This window comes from Callospermophilus lateralis, chromosome 18 (assembly GCF_048772815.1).
Source record: "Callospermophilus lateralis isolate mCalLat2 chromosome 18, mCalLat2.hap1, whole genome shotgun sequence".
Classification (NCBI taxonomy): Eukaryota; Metazoa; Chordata; class Mammalia; order Rodentia; family Sciuridae; genus Callospermophilus; species Callospermophilus lateralis.
The window spans coordinates 62,922,787-62,939,133 of NC_135322.1; the positions used below are offsets into that span (position 1 = coordinate 62,922,787).

Consider the following 16,347-nt stretch of genomic DNA (forward strand, 5'->3'; position numbering starts at 1 on the left):
CACGGGCCAGCGGGCACACTCAGGTAGGTATGGGGCGTTCCAGAGGCTCTGAAGGACCCCCTGAGGGCCGGGATCTCGCTCCCTCCACATCCTGGGCTCCCAGACAGTGCCCACCCCGCACATGCTCAGTTAGCAGTTCTGAGTCAACAGACAGCCCTTGCGCAGCGTCTCTGGCTTCTCTGGGGCTTTCCAGGCCCAGTTCCCGGCTCTGTTTCAGTTCAGTGGGAGGTGACGTTTCATCAGAACCAAACCGTTCCCCTCCTGGAGGTTGTAAGTGTGACTTCCACCCCCAGGAGCAGGAGCAAACAGGCTGCTGAAATGGCCCAGTGTGGACAAAGCAAATGACAGGCTTCCCCAGACTGCCCCTTAACAGAAGGGCAGGCCAGGCCGGGCAGCACAACTAGCAGGAGCAAGGCCCGCACGAGGGGCTCTCTGTCACGTGCGTCCCGAGTGTGGGCCTTCAGGGACAGCCGCTCCCGGCCTGAAGAGCGTGAAGCCAGGAGCCCAGTGCAGGTCCCAGCTCCTCCTCTCTCCGGCTGCGCAAAATGGCCCAGTGGCATCTCTCTCTGATGCCCAATTCTCTAGGCAGGGCAGGCCTCTCCATCTCTGCCTTGGAGCCTCGCACAGTGGGGACAGAATATGCCAAGGGCTTTCCTCCCCTGGTGTCCACGACACACTGGCCCCAGAGCTGGCCGCCCCAGCACGCACATTCCCAGGTGACTCATCTGGCTCTTACGATCCCCACATCCACTAACGCACGCGGACGTCTGCACGGGAACCTCCACTCTCCTTGAGGTTCTGCAGCTATGAAACGAGGTATCTATTCGCTCGGTGAGGCCCAGATGCAAACCCAGGGCGCGAGCAGCAGGAGCTGGGTTTCCATCCTCGTCCTGGCGGGACACATAGGGGCTGAAAGGCAACGCCAGTTGACAGAGTAAAGCCCTCGGGATGGGCCTGGGACACAGCATGATTTGAAAGTGGTTAGACAGGAAGAGGAACAGGAGAAAGACAAGGAGACCAGCCAGATGGAGGCCTCTGTGGTGGGGCCAGTGGAGGCAGCAGGAGGCAGACTGGGTGCAGAGAGGGATGACTGCGGCCCGAGGCTGGTGAGTGGCCATGGGGAAGGCAGGTCTGAGAAGAGGCAGAGCTTCCCCTGGGCATCAGCCACCAGGGGGTGTAGAACAAAGGCCAGAGGAAGAGGAGACCCAACCCGTCACCGAGGGCCACGGACCCACACTGGGCCCTGCTCCGAGTGGTCTCCTGGCCCCTCAGTCACCCTTCGCCTTGTTTCCTTTACAGATGTGAAACTGAGGCGCCCTCCACACGCCATGAACCTCGCCCTCGCCGGGCCACGACTCAGTGGGTTCTGGTGCCTCCACGAGGTCACTCTGTGACGCACTCACCAATCCCTGCCTGGATGGAGCTCCCGGTGTCCCTGGCTGTGGCCAGAGGGTCTCCGGTGAACACACTTGTTGGAAAATGCGTGGGGACAGCCCAGAGGGGGCGGCATCCCCGGGATATTGCAAGGCGGCCAGGTTTGGCCAAGCCAAGAACAGACCGGGCAGCGCCCAGGTCAGGCCATGAGAGCCCCGTGGTGAGCACAGGCCCCCCTCTGTCCCCTGCTGGGAGGGCCCAGAGGGTCTGGGACTGCAGGGCCAACCAGGGGTCCCCCCAGGGCTGCCCAGCCTGAAGCCAGGTTCTTTCCCCCCTCCCCAGAAGCCCCAGTGCCCCTGGCCTGCCCCGGGCAGCGGCCTCTTTTATTTGCCATTCAGGAATAATAAGCCCCATTTTATGAGCAGGGTGCAATTACAGCCAGGAAAGGGGAGACCCCGACTCCCAAGTCAGCTCTGATGACAAGGGGCTCCCTGCAGGCCCAAGTGGGGCAGTCAGAAGTCAAGCCCAGGAACGGCAGGGCGCTGGACAGCAGCACTGCCCCAGGACCTCGCGGGTCTTCCACTTCACCAAGGACCAAGACACTGACCCCAAAAAAGTGAGAAAAAGCCACACTCACCCCGCCAGGGGCGCAGGCACAAGGCCTGTCCCTCGGGGTTCAAGGAGAGAGCCTCATGCTCTGGGCTCGGCTCTCGCGGGCTGCGTCTGCAGGTGTCTGCAACAGCAGCGTCAGGAGCCCAGCTCTGTGCTGTCCAGCAAGTGCCTGCACATCTCTGAGCTCAGTGTCCTGTCTCTGAAATGGGGGTGACAGCAGGGCCTCCCACTGGCCTAGGGTGTAGGTTGAATGAAACCGAGAGTAGACGTGTGGGGCGGGCAAGTGACATCCATGTCCCCTGGAGCTGTGAACGTGACCTCGCTCAGCAGAAGGCACTTTGCGGATGTGGTTGAGTCAAGGATCTTGAGATGGGGAGACCGTCCTGGATTATCTGTGGGCCCAGGGTCATCACGCGGTCCTCAAGTGAGGAAGAGGGAGGCAGAGTCAGGATCTGGAGATGGCATCTCGAGGACGGGCAGCCACTGGCCAGGCCAAGGCACATGGTGGCCTCTGGGAACTGGCAAAGTCCCTGAGCAGATCCTGCCCTGGGGCCTCCAGAGGAGCTGGCCAAGCCCAGACCAGAGAGATTCCTGGCCTCCAGAACCGTGAGGTGGTGGCTCTGTGTCGTTTCAGGTCACTAGGCTTGGGGTACGTGTCACAGCAGAGTAGGACCCTGATGCGAGGCCTCGGCTGGCTCCTGGCACGGGGAGGTGGCGGGGCCGACCCGTGATCACAGGCAGGTTAATTACTGGTGAGGAAGCCCACACCGCACACAAGGCAAAACAAGAACAAGTGCCCAGGGGAAGGGAGATGGCCGCACACTCAGTACGGAACTGAGAACGGGATCTATGGCAGGTCGCTTTCAAGCTGCACCAATGACATAAAACTTTAAATGGCAAAATAAAACCCCGGCTTTCAGAAGCAGGCCTCTGGGGTCCCGCTGCTGCCCAGCTTCAGAGCTGGACGGGGAGGCTAAAAGCATAAAATTAAGCAGAAAGAAGAACAGCGAAACCGGGCTCTCGGGGAGACCTGGGCCAGGCCCAAGGCAGCCACGTGGCCGGGTGGCAGCCAGGAGGCTCACGCTGCAGACACTACGCAGGAACAGGATGCCGGGCCTTCTGGCACGACCCAGCTCTCAAACACTTCAGGGGACTGTCCCTCCTTATCTCTTGTGCAGACTGCAGGGCTGTTCCAGGTGCAGAAGAACAAAACAGCCCAGGTTCCAGCCCAGAGAGCCCTGGCCCCGGGCGCCAGCGTGCACCTGTGACCTTGGTGCTGCAGGGTGCTGCAAGTGGACCCCTCCTGAACCTGGGCCCCGGGGCCCAGCCCTCCCCTGGCTTCAGAGCAGCTGGGCACACAAGGCCTCAGCCTTGGTGGGCGCTCTGCCCTGCTGTGGGCCTGTCTCTGAAACCTTGGCAGCTGCTGACCCCACAGACACACCTGAAGCCGTGCAGGCCTGCAGCCCCTGAGGGAGCCCCTGGGCCAGTGGGGGACACGAGTGGATGGCCGTGGTGCCTTCCTCCTGTGGGTCCTCCCAGGCACACACACCCTACCCCACCCCCAGTTGCCAACTTACACAGAGCCCTCCCTGCACCCTGCCTCCTGCTTTTGGGTTCACCTCCCAAATGCCCCAATGACACCCAAGTCCTAGCCTTGGATTCAGCTGTGGGGGCCCCTACCTAAAGCCAATGCAGGTGAGAAGGGCAGGACAGGTGGGCAGAGGGTGGCCAGGGTTCAGGAAGAGCCTTTCTGCCAGAGCTGTCTACAGGGACCCTGAGGCACGAGGCTGGACAACTAGCCCAAGGTCCCACAGCTCACGTGTAGTCCCACCGAGAGTGGACCTGGGCAGTACGGGTTCTCTTCCCGAGACACAGACACAGGATGGCATGCCAGCACTTGCTGGGAAAGCCCCTTGCCAGGCTACGGCCCCTGACTCAGGCCCCTTAAAGGGACAACAAACACGTCCCTGGGAGAAGGAACCTGGGAGCTCGCTAACCAAGAGGTCAGGGACTCTCCCCCAAGGACACCCCCCAGGGGGCCCAGGTTCCCCGCAGCACCTCCCCACGGAGGGAGGAACACGCACAGCACCGGCACATGCGGTCAACACCATGAAGGTACAGAGGGCTTCAGCACAGTGGGGAGGGTGACACGGTGGCCACCTGTCACCCCAGTGGCCACCTGTCACCCCAGCAGCTGAGGCAGGAAGACCACAAGGTCCAGGGCCGCCTGAGTAAATTAACAAGACTCCAAAATTTAACCAAAAAAAAAAAAAAAAAAAAATCTGTAAAGAGCTGAGGATGTAGCTCAGAGGCGGCGCAGGGCCGGGTCCATGCCCAACACTGCGCACGCACAAAGATGAGGGCTTCTGAGCAGGGGATCTTTACCCTGGGCCTTGACAGGTGTCTAGAAGCCCTCGGGGAAAGCGTGGTGGAGGAAGCCCTCAGGCAGACAGGGGACCCCAGCAGAGGACAGGAAGGGGGAGAGGGGGGCGGCTCAGAGCAGCAGGCCAGGTCTGGGTGCAAAGTCCGCCTTCCCCTGACTGCAGTCTCCAGCCAGGGCTTGGGCTCTCCAAGGACACAGGGTCCCGTCAGTGAGGTGGAGAGAACACCTGCTCCCGTGTCCGGGCCTCGTTATTCCCTTAGAGATGGAGAACCTGATGAGCACAGGCGGAGCGCCCACGCGGTGCCTGGATTTAGGCACCGTGAGGTCAGAGCTGTGTGTGCTGGGGACACACATGGGAGGGCCAGCTGGCCAGCGCCCGCACAATGGCACCCCGCGTCGTGTCTAAGCACTTGGACCCGAGGGGGTAAGCCACAGAATGCCTCTGGGGGCTGGGCACACACTGGAGTGAAGCTCAGGGAGCCACCTCTGGCCTGGAGTCCCTTCACGGGGCCCAGACGGGGCTGGGCAGCGGGGGATGCTCAGGGCAGAAGTCCTGGAAGAGACAGCCATGGTCAAGGGTGGAGCCCAGGAAACAGAGGCTGCAGACTTTCAGCCCAGGGAGGGGAACGAGAACCGACAGGAGGAAGTGAGAGGAGAGGCAAGAAAGGGGAACTGAGCAGTCGCCACAGGGGCAGGGCGGGGGCGGCATCTCCTCAGCAGGCCACGGTCACCCACAGGGGCCGGAGGGAGGAAAGTGGAAGAAAGACAAAGAGCCGCTGGACTTGGCCATGAGAAGATGGCCACAGCTGGGCACGGGGCGCCATGCTCCAGGGGCCCCAGGGCACGGCAGGAGGAGAGGGGCGGGTGGGTGGAGGGGTGGCGCTGGGGCCCCTGCGCACCTGTGAAGTCTACACAACACCTTCCCACGACGCCTGAGAAGTTTCCAGAAACAAAGACTCAATTCAGCTCATCTTTATGGGACTCCTTTTCTGGCAAGGAACACTGTACTTATCAGAAGACGGACACGTACCAACCACGTCACAGGAGACGTGGCCACAAACACAAAAGCCAATGCAAATGTCACCAAGCAGCACACCAGGAGCGGTCCCAAAGCCCCCACACTCTGTGACACAACAAGATTGCGCAGCGGGGCTCAGGGTGTCCCGGAGACAGGTGAGTGGGGGAAGAGGGCATGGAGACCGAATCCTGCCCCAAACCGCAAAGGCCAGGACCCAGCAGCCCTTCATGGCTCCATTTAATAATAACAATCCAATATCACTTCTGGCCCGAAGCAGGGGCTCAGTAAACATGTGCCGACAGAGACCATGAAGGGCCTTGCTTCACAATGTCCCAAGCACTGCCACAGACTCACAGCGCCCGTAGGCCCTGAGCCAACTCTCTCCTCCCTTCTCACCTAAATTCCTGAAATCCACATGCTCAGAGGGAAAAAAATATTCAAGTGTGAGGCCATACAACAGAGACCGCCAACTGTATATGCGTTGCACTGCTGTGTGCGCAAAGTGTGTCCTTCACGTTCTAGCCCTTCTAGGCTGTCCTCAGGGTCTACCCCACCACTCTGGGCCTTCTCATCCAGATAGGGCCGACCCCTCCTCCAAGGGACGTCACCCAGGCCTGTGCTCATGGTGTCCCTCCTCCCAGGCCACAGAAAGCAGGGCATGGGGCTGGGGGCACAGTGCAGGAGCAAGCCCTTCCCACGGCCACGCCAGGTGGCGGCTAGGCAGCCTCTCTCGACATGCCTCCTGTCACAGGGGACTCACCCCTTCTCTGAGGTCTTCCGATCCAATCTGTGACTGTTCATCCCCAGATCCTCTTAAAATCTGTGCCTGACATTTCTGCTGTTTGACTCCTGACCACACAGGGCCAGGGTGGAGGTGGCACGCCAAGGAAGTTCACAATTTCCAACGACAGCCCCTCAAGTACCTGAGGACACTACTCACGTCTCCCCGAGGCCTCCCTCCTCCAGCTGAAATACCCCCAGCTTCCTCCACCAGTGCTCACTCGAGGGGTTTCTAATTCCTTGCTCCTCCGGGATCACCCTCTCTGAGTCTATGCCCAGCTGTCTCACCTGGAAACTATGGGCGGGGCTCTTTTAGATGGAAATAACAGAGAACCCACAAGAGCTAGATAATTTAAAATAAAAATAATCACTGGCTCATGAAAGTGAACAGTCGACTTCAGGTAGAGTTCAGAAAGAGCTTCAGGTGTGGCTGAATCCAGGAGTGTCAACCATGTCATCTGGTCTCCGTCTGCAACCTTTGGCTCTGTGTGTGCTGAGTTGCCAGTTTCTCTATATAGATGGGCCCTGTGAGCTCCAAGCCTTCATTATTCTCACCAGTTTATATCCCAGAGAAAGATAAAGCCCTGTACAAAGTCCCAGGACCGAACATGATCCCCTTGCCTTGAATCACTTGAGCCCAACCTTGAACCACAGTTGGCAGAGGTGTGCCTTGCTCTGATTGGTCAGGTCTAGATCACAGGCTCCCCAAGGAGAGGAGCAGCCTCAGCCCCCTGGATGACTCTGGCTGAGCAGGATGGCTTTGACATGGAAGGAAGGCTCCCCCTCCCCCACCAAAGGATAGGACGCTGTGGGAACAAAACTCTCAATCCCTCCACCTCTGCAAGTGATGCTTTGGGCTGAATGAACACTCCTGGCTGAACAGAGCATCTTGGGCATATCACCTGCACCCAGATATCATCCAGCCGCCACAGGACACCTGCCCCAGATGGAGCTTCACTGATGACAAGACCCACGATGGATGCACCTTTTCCAGGGACCCCCCTTCCTCCCGCTCACTCCAGCCCACCCACTCAAGATGCCACGTTCACTCAAAGCCACATTTATTGAGCCTTTGAGCCAGGAGGAGCTCCACAAGCTTCCTCCGTATGACGTCACTTCTCCCTCTTACAGATGCAGAGACAGAATCAGGAGACCCGGCCAAGGTCACCCAGCACAGCCAAGCTACAGTTCCAGGAAGACACTTCGGCTCCTTCACTGATGCTCTTCACCAACCAGCTCTAAAATCTACACCAAAAAACTGGACTCCTTCCCAGATGCCTGGCTTCTTTCCAAAATGAAACTGCTTGCAACAAAGGCTTCCGGGGTCCCTCATCAGAGGACTGGTTAAACAATGTTGCACTGATGAGAGAAGGTTTTGTAGCCATTGAAAAGGGCTCCAAGGAAGAGCACAGGAAGACAGGAGGGATGCCGGGAGTGAGGGTTAACAGGGGAGGGAAGCTGGTCCAGACCCTAGGTCCATGATCCTGTTTTATAACAGAAAATGCATGTAAAAAAATATATCAAGACTACAGATAAAAATGGGTCCCACGGTCCACCCTGGGTGATGCCACCGTCAACTTCCTGAGGACAGGGTCTTCTGGGCTCCTGTCTATACCCTGGGGGCCCAGAGGGGTCCCTCTCCCAGCAGCCACTGATGCACACTGAATGGATCCTGGAGCAAGGGAACAAGCCCGCAAATACCTGAGTGGCAAAACCGTAGCTGGGCCGATCTTGGTGTTGTTCTCTTCTTTGTGTGCAGTCTTCACCCTGAGCATTCTACAGGGACATGCACCAGACAGCGCGGAGACAGAGCCGGAGCCTCGCCTCGCCACCAGGCACGGCCTGGGAGCCCTTCCCAGGACAGTCTGACAGAGCCCACGTCCAGCCAGCCCAGCTCAGCCCACACCTGGCCCTGCCCTCACCCCCTGCCTGCTGACCGCAGGGACCCCCAGCCCCGCCCAGCACCTCCTGGCCTCCCCACTTCCAGGTTCTGCTGACCCTGTGCTCCACTCCACATCACTGAAAGTCCACAAATACGATGACAATCACAGTAGGTGACACTTGTGGAGTGGACCTGCTGCCTAGATCCTTCTGCTGAACCCCCATGTTGAAGTTAAACAAGGCACCTGCTTCAGGGTACCGGGTGCAGCGGAACCTGTCACCGCCTGCAAACTGCTCCCCCAGGGCCTACGCAGCCCCAGGCTGAGGGTCCAAGTGTGTCCACGTGGGGCCAAAGGCCCATGGCAGGCCAGCCTACTGTGCGCTGAGGGGGGCACTGGCCAAAACCCTCAGGATGGAAAGCACAGCACATCACAGCATCACAGAGTAAAATACTTCTAGGAAGCAGCAGTAAGGACAACCGACATGTGGCACAGGACAGAAGTCCCCCTCAGGGTCCCCATTTCACTCACAAACCCTGAGGCACAGGGAAGGACGCACCTGCCCAAGGCCACACAGTGAGGGAGAGGCAGAGCCAACCTGGGTGGGCAGTTGACATAAAAAAGGCGTGGCCTCCACAAGGGGGTGGGGCTAAATCCATGGGCTGAGAGGGCAGAGGATTTCCACCCAGAGGAGGCCCCCTAATCCAAGGCAGCCAGGCTGGGGCCCGGAGCCCACCTGCAAGTGCACAGGGCGGGCGCCACACTGTGGGCAGGAGGTGCTGCTGGGGACGGGGCAGAAGGCTGGAGGGCAGAAGGGGGTCTGGGGTTTAGGAGCCCATGAGCTGATGGGGGATGTGCTGTAGGGAGATTCACTCCAGCGATGGGGGATGGGGTGGAGGAGCTGCAAGTCGAGGAAGGTCAAGGGTTCAGAGCTGCAGGAAAGAGGAAGAAGGGGAGGGCAGGGCCAAGGCGCCTGCTGGGGTTTGCCGGCTCTTGCCTTTGAAGCCACCGCCCCACTGTCCCCTGGTTTGGGCGAGGCTGCTCCTCCCAGGGGTGGGCCTGTGATGCAAGTGGCCACTTGCTGTCCCAGGGAGTGGGTTGGGATGCCATGACCTCAGCCAGGCTAAAGACAGGCCCTCCGGAACCCTGAACTCAGGCAAAGGCTCGCTAATGCTCCACCACAATGGCTCTGCCCGAGGGGCGGAGGCTGGAGCAGCTGGTGGCCATCTGTGTCACCACTCAAGGAGAACCCACCCCAGTGGCCCCCAGGAAGGGGGACAAAGAAAGAGGACTGCAGGGGTGGAGGAGGCAGGCTCGCAGAGGCGGCTTGTGCCCGGCAGCTCCCAGCGCAGAGGCTACAGCTGGGCGTCCTGCCGCGCTCCTCTGCCAGGTTCCTACTGCCCTGGCAAGGCTTCCAGGGGTTCCCGGGAACTGGGCTGGGGTACAGAGCTATGGCAGAGGAGGTGACAGCACAGGGGTGACGAAGGAGGGGCCAGGCCAGCCCTGGACCAGGGTCAAGGCGGCAGGGCGCTGGCTTCCAAGGCCAGAAAAGAGCCCCGGGGAGCTTACGTCTGGGGAAGGAGGGAGCCCCAGAGCCCCTACCCAGTTCATGCAGGGAGAAGCCAGGTGCTGTTTCTGAGCCTCCAGCTGCTGCACACCTGGGGAGAGGTGTTGGGAAACAGGAGCCTGTGCCAGGAGGGACACTTTCTTCTCAGGCCTGCCAGACACCTGGCAGGAATGTGGGGCTCCCCATGCATCACAAGGGAGCAAATGTGTCCTTCGTAAATCAGAGTCTCTCAAGAGGTGAGAACTTAAGCCTCTTCCCTAGAGGCTAGGAGCATGGGTTCCAGAGCCAGCCCAGCTGGATTCAAGTCCAAACCCTGCCACTTTCTAGCTGTGTGATCTCAGTTCCTGCATCTGGAGAACTATGGTAGTCCCTGCTACACAGAGCTGATCTGAGGCATAACCAAGATAGGTAGTTAAGTGCAGTGGCTGGCATGTAGCAATGGCCAGAGAGGTTACTAGCTGGAGTTCTAAGTCCACAGTCAGTGGGTCATGAGGACGTGGCAGGGGAAGGAACGTACTTTTCAAGAGGAACAAAAGTAGACAGAACAACCGGGACTTGCCTATGTTCTGTCCAACAGATGGCTGGGGAGTGAGCAGACTCCATCTGAAGCAGATGAGCCTTCAGATCCTGCAGCCCATTCACAAGGATCAACAAGCAGCAGGAAAAGCATTTTTAGCTCCCAGACAGACACTCCCCACTCCCATCCCTGCAGAGTGTGAGCAGAGGGCTCAGCAGAAAGCCACAGGCGGCTGGAGGAAGGAAGTGTCCTTGACCACTAGAGTAAGCCGGGTGCCCAGCGGCCAGGAGCGGCTGCAGGGGACCCGCGGGCAGGATGAGGTGCCTTCTTCCTCTATCACCTTCTCCCTCTCAGTGGAGAAAACAGTATCCTCAGAGGCAGGACTCGGATGGCAGAGGGGACGATGGGTATGCAGCTGGAGGAAAGCCACAGGATTTAGGACGAGGCCAGCAAAACGCAGCCTCAGAGCGGGCAAGGCCAGAACAGTTGCTGACAGTGCACAGTGCAGAGGAGAAGGAGTTCACACTTAGTCCACTTTCGAAAGCAGTCACCAAAGAGACAGGAGAGAGTCAAAGGCCTGCCTTGGTCCTGCTCTACCCTCTCTCCAAGTGAGTTGTAGCACTTTGTGCTTCGGATAATTTAAGCAAATTATTTACAAAAGCAATGAATGAATGTCTAGAGACAACGCTCAAGGAGAAATTTTAGAAAACAGTACATTTACTTACACCCACCCACACACACATACACACACACAATCTTAATAAAGCCCTGTCCGTAGTAGACACTTCATAAATACCCTTTGAATTGGAGTAAATGCGAAATATATTTCAATTAGGAAAGCAGCTAAGGAAAGAAGAAGCCACATGATCCCTGGCACCATTTGCTACTTTCCTCTATTTCCCAAATGACCCTACAGTTTGCAGAGGCACCATCCTGAGCATCTCACACACACTGACTCCATCTGGATGACAGTCCTATGGCAGATAAGGAAACCCAGGTCCCCAGAGGTCACGTACCCTGCCTAACCTACACAGCTAGGAAGTAGCGGCTCTGGGATTCAAACCCACACCCTGAGATCCAGAGCTCATGCCCCAACCTCCAGGCCCTAACCAACCTCCAGGCTGTGCTGCCTTTGTCTAAAGCCTGTTTCCAACTTAAGACCAATGACTGGGAGGGAATCACATGCCCCAGCTCCTTCAGGATCCTATTATCAGTGAGGCTGAGCCTCTCCCCTCTACTGAGGGGCTTATGGCGAGCCACACCACCTATTCTTTGCTTTCCCGGTTCACACAGGGAGCACATTGCACACACAAATCTTAAGTATTCAATTTAATGATCATTCACTTAAGTATACACCTGTGTAACCCCCTCCAGATCAAAATATAAGACATTTCCAGCTCCAGCACCTCCTCCATGCCACTCCCCGCCCATTCAGTAGCTCTGCACCCTAAAGGAAATGGCTATTTGGATTCTTCCCACTGTGGGTTAGATTTACCTCTTCTAGAATTTTACATAAATGGAAGCAAAGAGCTTACATTCTTTCCTATGTGGCTTTATATTCTTCAAGTTAAGAAGCTCATACATAACCAGGACACATGGCTGTAGGAGAAAGGACAATGTAGCTTTTCTCTCTCCCGCATGAAACCCCAGGAAGGCTTCGAGTTTGGATCACTAACCCTACAAAGAGGATGGTGGGTTGGGTTGGACACTGGAGTTTGGAACTGTGCGAGCTGACCCTGGAAAACCAGTGAACCACAGGGGGCAAAGGAGCTGCTCCAGAGGAGAGGAGCTGCCTGGAGAGGGTGCCACGGAGTCAGGATATCAAGCAGGTCACTCATACCGCTGCGGGGTCCAAAGAGGGAGAGGCTTTATGAGGCTTTAAAAAGCTCAGATCCGGTGCCTCCAACAGATCCCCGGAGGCGCCCAGGACCCCCACCAGCTCCTCCCAGTTGGGCCTTTGCGGATCCTCCCCCAGGAACTGACAATCTCCCCGAAGGTCGCGAATCGCTTCCCTACCTGTGCACTGTTGGATGAAGTGCTGGTACTCCGCTCCCTGCTCCCCGGGGACGATGGTTGAGCCTTCATATTTAAAAGTCACCCTTTGGGTTGGGAGAAGAAAAAAACACACACATCAGCGCTGGCGGTTGCATGGTGCAGCGCTTCCAGCAGGCCAATCTAAGAGATGCTCTGGCCAAGGGGCCAGCGCTGGCTTTCCACGCTGTCCTGGAATAAGGATGCAGAAGACAGCAAGGGATGACCCTTAATCCGTCCCGTTTGGAAAACGGTTCGACGCACCAGGCCCCTCGAGAGCTCGGGGAGCGGGGCTTGGAGATCAATGAAAAGTTCCTCACCAGATGACTGCCGAGTTGTCGTCGCGCACCAGATTATACGCCGCCCGGCAAGCCTCCTTGTCGATCTTGGTGGCCATCGCAGCGGGACTGCAACCAGAACACTGCCCGGAGCGACCGAGCGCGCCCCGGGCCCGCGGCAGGGATCGGAGCGCGGCGGGAACGCGCCGAGGGCGGGCTGGCGGGATGCAGCGGCGACGGCGACAGCAGCGCGGTGCCAGCGAGCTCCGAGCACTGAGGCGGCTCCGACTGCCTAGCGAGAGCGCGCTGGGATCGCAGGCCGCGGTCGCCCCGCCCCTCCCTTGCTATTGGCCCCACGGGCGGCGGCTCGCCCCGTCCCTTGTCTCCATTGGTCTTCCGGCCAGGGGGCGGGGCGCCTTCAGTCTTCAGCGGCCAATCCCAGCCACGGTGGGTGGCGCAACCCCGCGGCGGGGTGGAGCAGGGGCCTCCCGACGGCCGGTCCTCCCCCACCCGCTCTCCTCTCGGCTCCCGCAGCTCTTCCCCTCCCCTTCGCCACTCTCCTCCTTTCCTCCCAACCACTCCTCGAAGCTCCCTCTCCCTCGACTCCTTTTCCTCCCCATTTCCGACTCCCCAACCTCTCGGCCTCCCTCACCCTTCTCTACTCCCTCCTCCTGCCTTCTCTCTCCTCCTACTCCCTCCCCGGCTCTCCTCCACCCCGTTTGCTCCCCCTCCCCTTCTTCCTCCCTTCCCTTCTCCTCCGCAGCCCCTCCTCGCTTATTCTCCGCCCTCCTCTCCTAGCTCATCGCACCCTAAGCCCCCTCGGCCGCCCCTCACCTCCCTCCTCCCCAGCTCTCTTCTCCCTCCCCCTCCTCTTCTTACTCCTTCTCTCCCCCCTTTCATCTCCCTCCTCCTCACCCCTCTACTACCTCCTCCCCCCTCACTCCTCCCTCCCTCTCCCCACCCCCTGCCCCCAAGGCTGCGGGGGCCTTAGAGCGCCCCCCCTCCAACACCTCCAAGTGGATGACATAATGCCGCACACCAGAGGAGACAGGCTGGCTACTGCCCCCACCCCAGTGTTTGGTTCTGTGGATTCTGGGTGGGGAGGAATTGGAAAGAATTGAGCATTTTAAATAGGGGGGGGGGGGAAGTGGACTGCTTCCAAAATGCTGGTGGGATCACTGTTGACTTTGTCTTCTGGTCATTTGCATTCAGGACTTACCTCCCCCTGGGAGCAAGAGCTGACTCATCCTCTCTTGCTGTTCCTTCTCCGACTCTTCATGCCCTCCCTCATCCAGCCCTTCCATGAAGTCCACTCACAGCCTGCAGGCAGGTAAAAGGCTGGACCTGGAGCCCAGGCTCTTGGACTGCTCTGGTGCTGCCACTTTCCCGCTCCTGCCACTGGGCAAGCTTGAGACTTCTGAGCACCTTCCTGGAACAGGAAAAGAGCAGACCACTGTCACTGGTGAGTCTTAGGGTTAGGTGGAGTGACACAGGGAGTATATATATTATAATTCATTTAAAAATCATTGTTACTAAGTAATTAAAATAAATCCCAAACAGAAACCCAGAAGGTTAGGGACAGCATGCAAATTAATATTGGAATTGTTAGGACTGGAGGCGTAGCCCAGTAGTGGGTCACCTGCCTACCCAACACCACAAGAAGAGAGGGAGGGAGGGAGACAAAGTCAAAGCAGCAAAATGCTCACCACTATTGGTCTTTTATCATCTAGAGAGATCAACCTAAAAAAGGAAAATGAGCACCAGATGTGACCAGGCAGATCAAACAACTCTTAAACACATGAAAAGATACTCAGCTTCATCCCTGATAAGAGAAATAAAAAGTAAGCAAGACTGAGATACCTGGAAGATAATTCTAGGGCTGGGGGTGCAGCTCCATGGAGAGCACTTGCCTTCTGGGGATTTGGCTCAGTTGGTAGAGTGCTTGCCCCACATGCACAAGGCCCTGGATGCAATCCCCAGCACCAAAAAAAAAAAAAAAAAAAGTTCAAAGCACTTGCCTTCCATGTGTGAGGCCCTGAACTCCAGCCCCAGTTATAAAAATATTAATCATATGAAGGTTGGCAAAAACCAAACTCTGGCTAGTCTCATTAGCAGGAGAGGCCCTGAAGAACCAGGCCCTGGTGGACCCTGCTGGTAGGAGCTTGAGTTGACACAACTCCCACCCCCTCAGACCTCCTCCGGTGGAGGCCATTTGGCAATATCTGGTACATCTTTAAATCTCTATGGCCTTGGGGGGTCAGGCTACCCAGGCCTGGCTGGACACTGGGATCCCCAGGATGCTTTGGTCTCGCGCTCAGAGCTTCTGATGATGGGTCTGAGCCACGCCCTGGGTGGTGGAACTTCTGAAAACCCCATGGGTGATTCTCACGCACACTTGAAGCGGAGAGTCCTGCTATAGATACCTTTGCACACATGTACAATATATTCAAGGGGCTGGAGTTGTGGCTCAGGGGTAGCATGCTCACCTAGCACGTTCGAAGCCCTGGGTTTGATCCTCAGCACCGCATAGAAACAAATAAAATAAAAGTATTTGTGTCCAACTACAACTAAAAAATAAATATTTTAAAAAATATATACTCAAGGTTTTGAATTGGTTCATTTCTAACAGCAGAAGGACAGGAATAGCCCAACTGCCCATCAGTGGTGGACGGGTGAGTGGATGGTGAGAGTGGTGCGACACCGGGGAGTATGCAGCTGTGAAAGAAAAACAAGGACCCTCTCCGTATGCCAATATGGAATGTTCCACAAGATCTGGCACATAAACCATGCCAGGTACAGAACAGCGTGTTCAGAACACTGCTACCTTGGGGTAAAATGGCGCACGGGTAAATAGACATTCAGACCTGTTGATATGTGCATTAAACCTTCTCAAAAAACACTCAAGAGAACAATCACAATGGCACTTGCTGAGGAGGTAAAGCAAAAAGCCCACGGAGGGGGCGGAAATGTTACTATTTATCTTTTTATTTTATTTGGAACCTTGTGAATGCATTATCTATTAAGAATACTAAGTTGCCACCAGAAAGAAGGGGCTGGCATCATGAATTTGACACCCCCTGTGTCTGGGGGGGTCAGCTTCCCTGGAAGAGCACTGTGACCAGTGGACAACTGGGAAGCCTGCTCCTGCCCCACCGTCCCTTGTTCTTTCTACTCGTTGTTGTGGGCACCCTCTACTGGACTGAAGATGTAAAAGCATCAGTTTTTTGTTTGGGAGGAATGGTCCTGGGGATGGAACCCAGGGGCGCTTTCCCACTGAGCTACATCCTCAGCCCTTTTTATCTTATTTTACTTTTTTAATTTTGAGACAGGGTCTTGCTTAGGGCCTCACTAAGTTGTCAATGCTGGCCTCGATCTTGTGATCTTCCTGCCTCAGCCTCTCAAGTCTCTGGAGTTGACTTTAAAGAGAACCCTGCTTTGGAGCTCCTTGCTGCCAACTTGCCCAGCTAAGGCAGAAGAGAAAGAGAAGAGAGAGGAGGAAGGAGGGAGGGGACAAGAGCGGGAGGGAGGAAGGAAGGAAGTCAGGAAAGAACTGCACACTAGCGATAAATACTGTGGCCGCGCGTGGTGGCTCTTGCCTATGACCCCAGCGACTCGGGAGGCTGAGGCAGGAGGAGGATCGCAAGTTCAAGTCCAGCCTCAACTTAGCAAGACCCCTTTCAAAATTTAGAAAAGTTTTAAAGGTCTGGGGCAGAGCACTTCCTTACCATGCATGAGGCCCCATATCCAATCCCTAGTACCTCAAAGAGAGAGAGAGAATTAATAGGCAACACATTCATCTGTGGACTCAGTCCTTCATTTCTGTATTCCTGGCACTGGGCCTGTGATGGTCCAGGGCATCTCACAGGCTCACACGCAGGGACAGCCATGTATGGAAATGAACCCCACA

The 16,347-nt window shown here is 57.0% G+C and overlaps 1 protein-coding gene across 1 annotated transcript in view; it reads right to left on the reverse strand.

Moving 5' to 3' along the window:
* Window positions 1-12,737, reverse strand: part of Cotl1 (coactosin like F-actin binding protein 1) — a 32,720-nt gene extending 19,983 nt beyond the window's left edge. The window contains exons 1-2 of the mRNA XM_076838361.1: window positions 12,483-12,737; window positions 12,148-12,230 (exon numbers count right to left, since the gene is read on the reverse strand). Coding sequence (XP_076694476.1) covers window positions 12,148-12,230; window positions 12,483-12,559 — 160 coding nt within the window. The 5' untranslated portion in view covers window positions 12,560-12,737. The remainder of the gene's footprint in view (window positions 1-12,147; window positions 12,231-12,482) is intronic.
* Window positions 12,738-16,347: the final 3,610 nt, after the last annotated feature.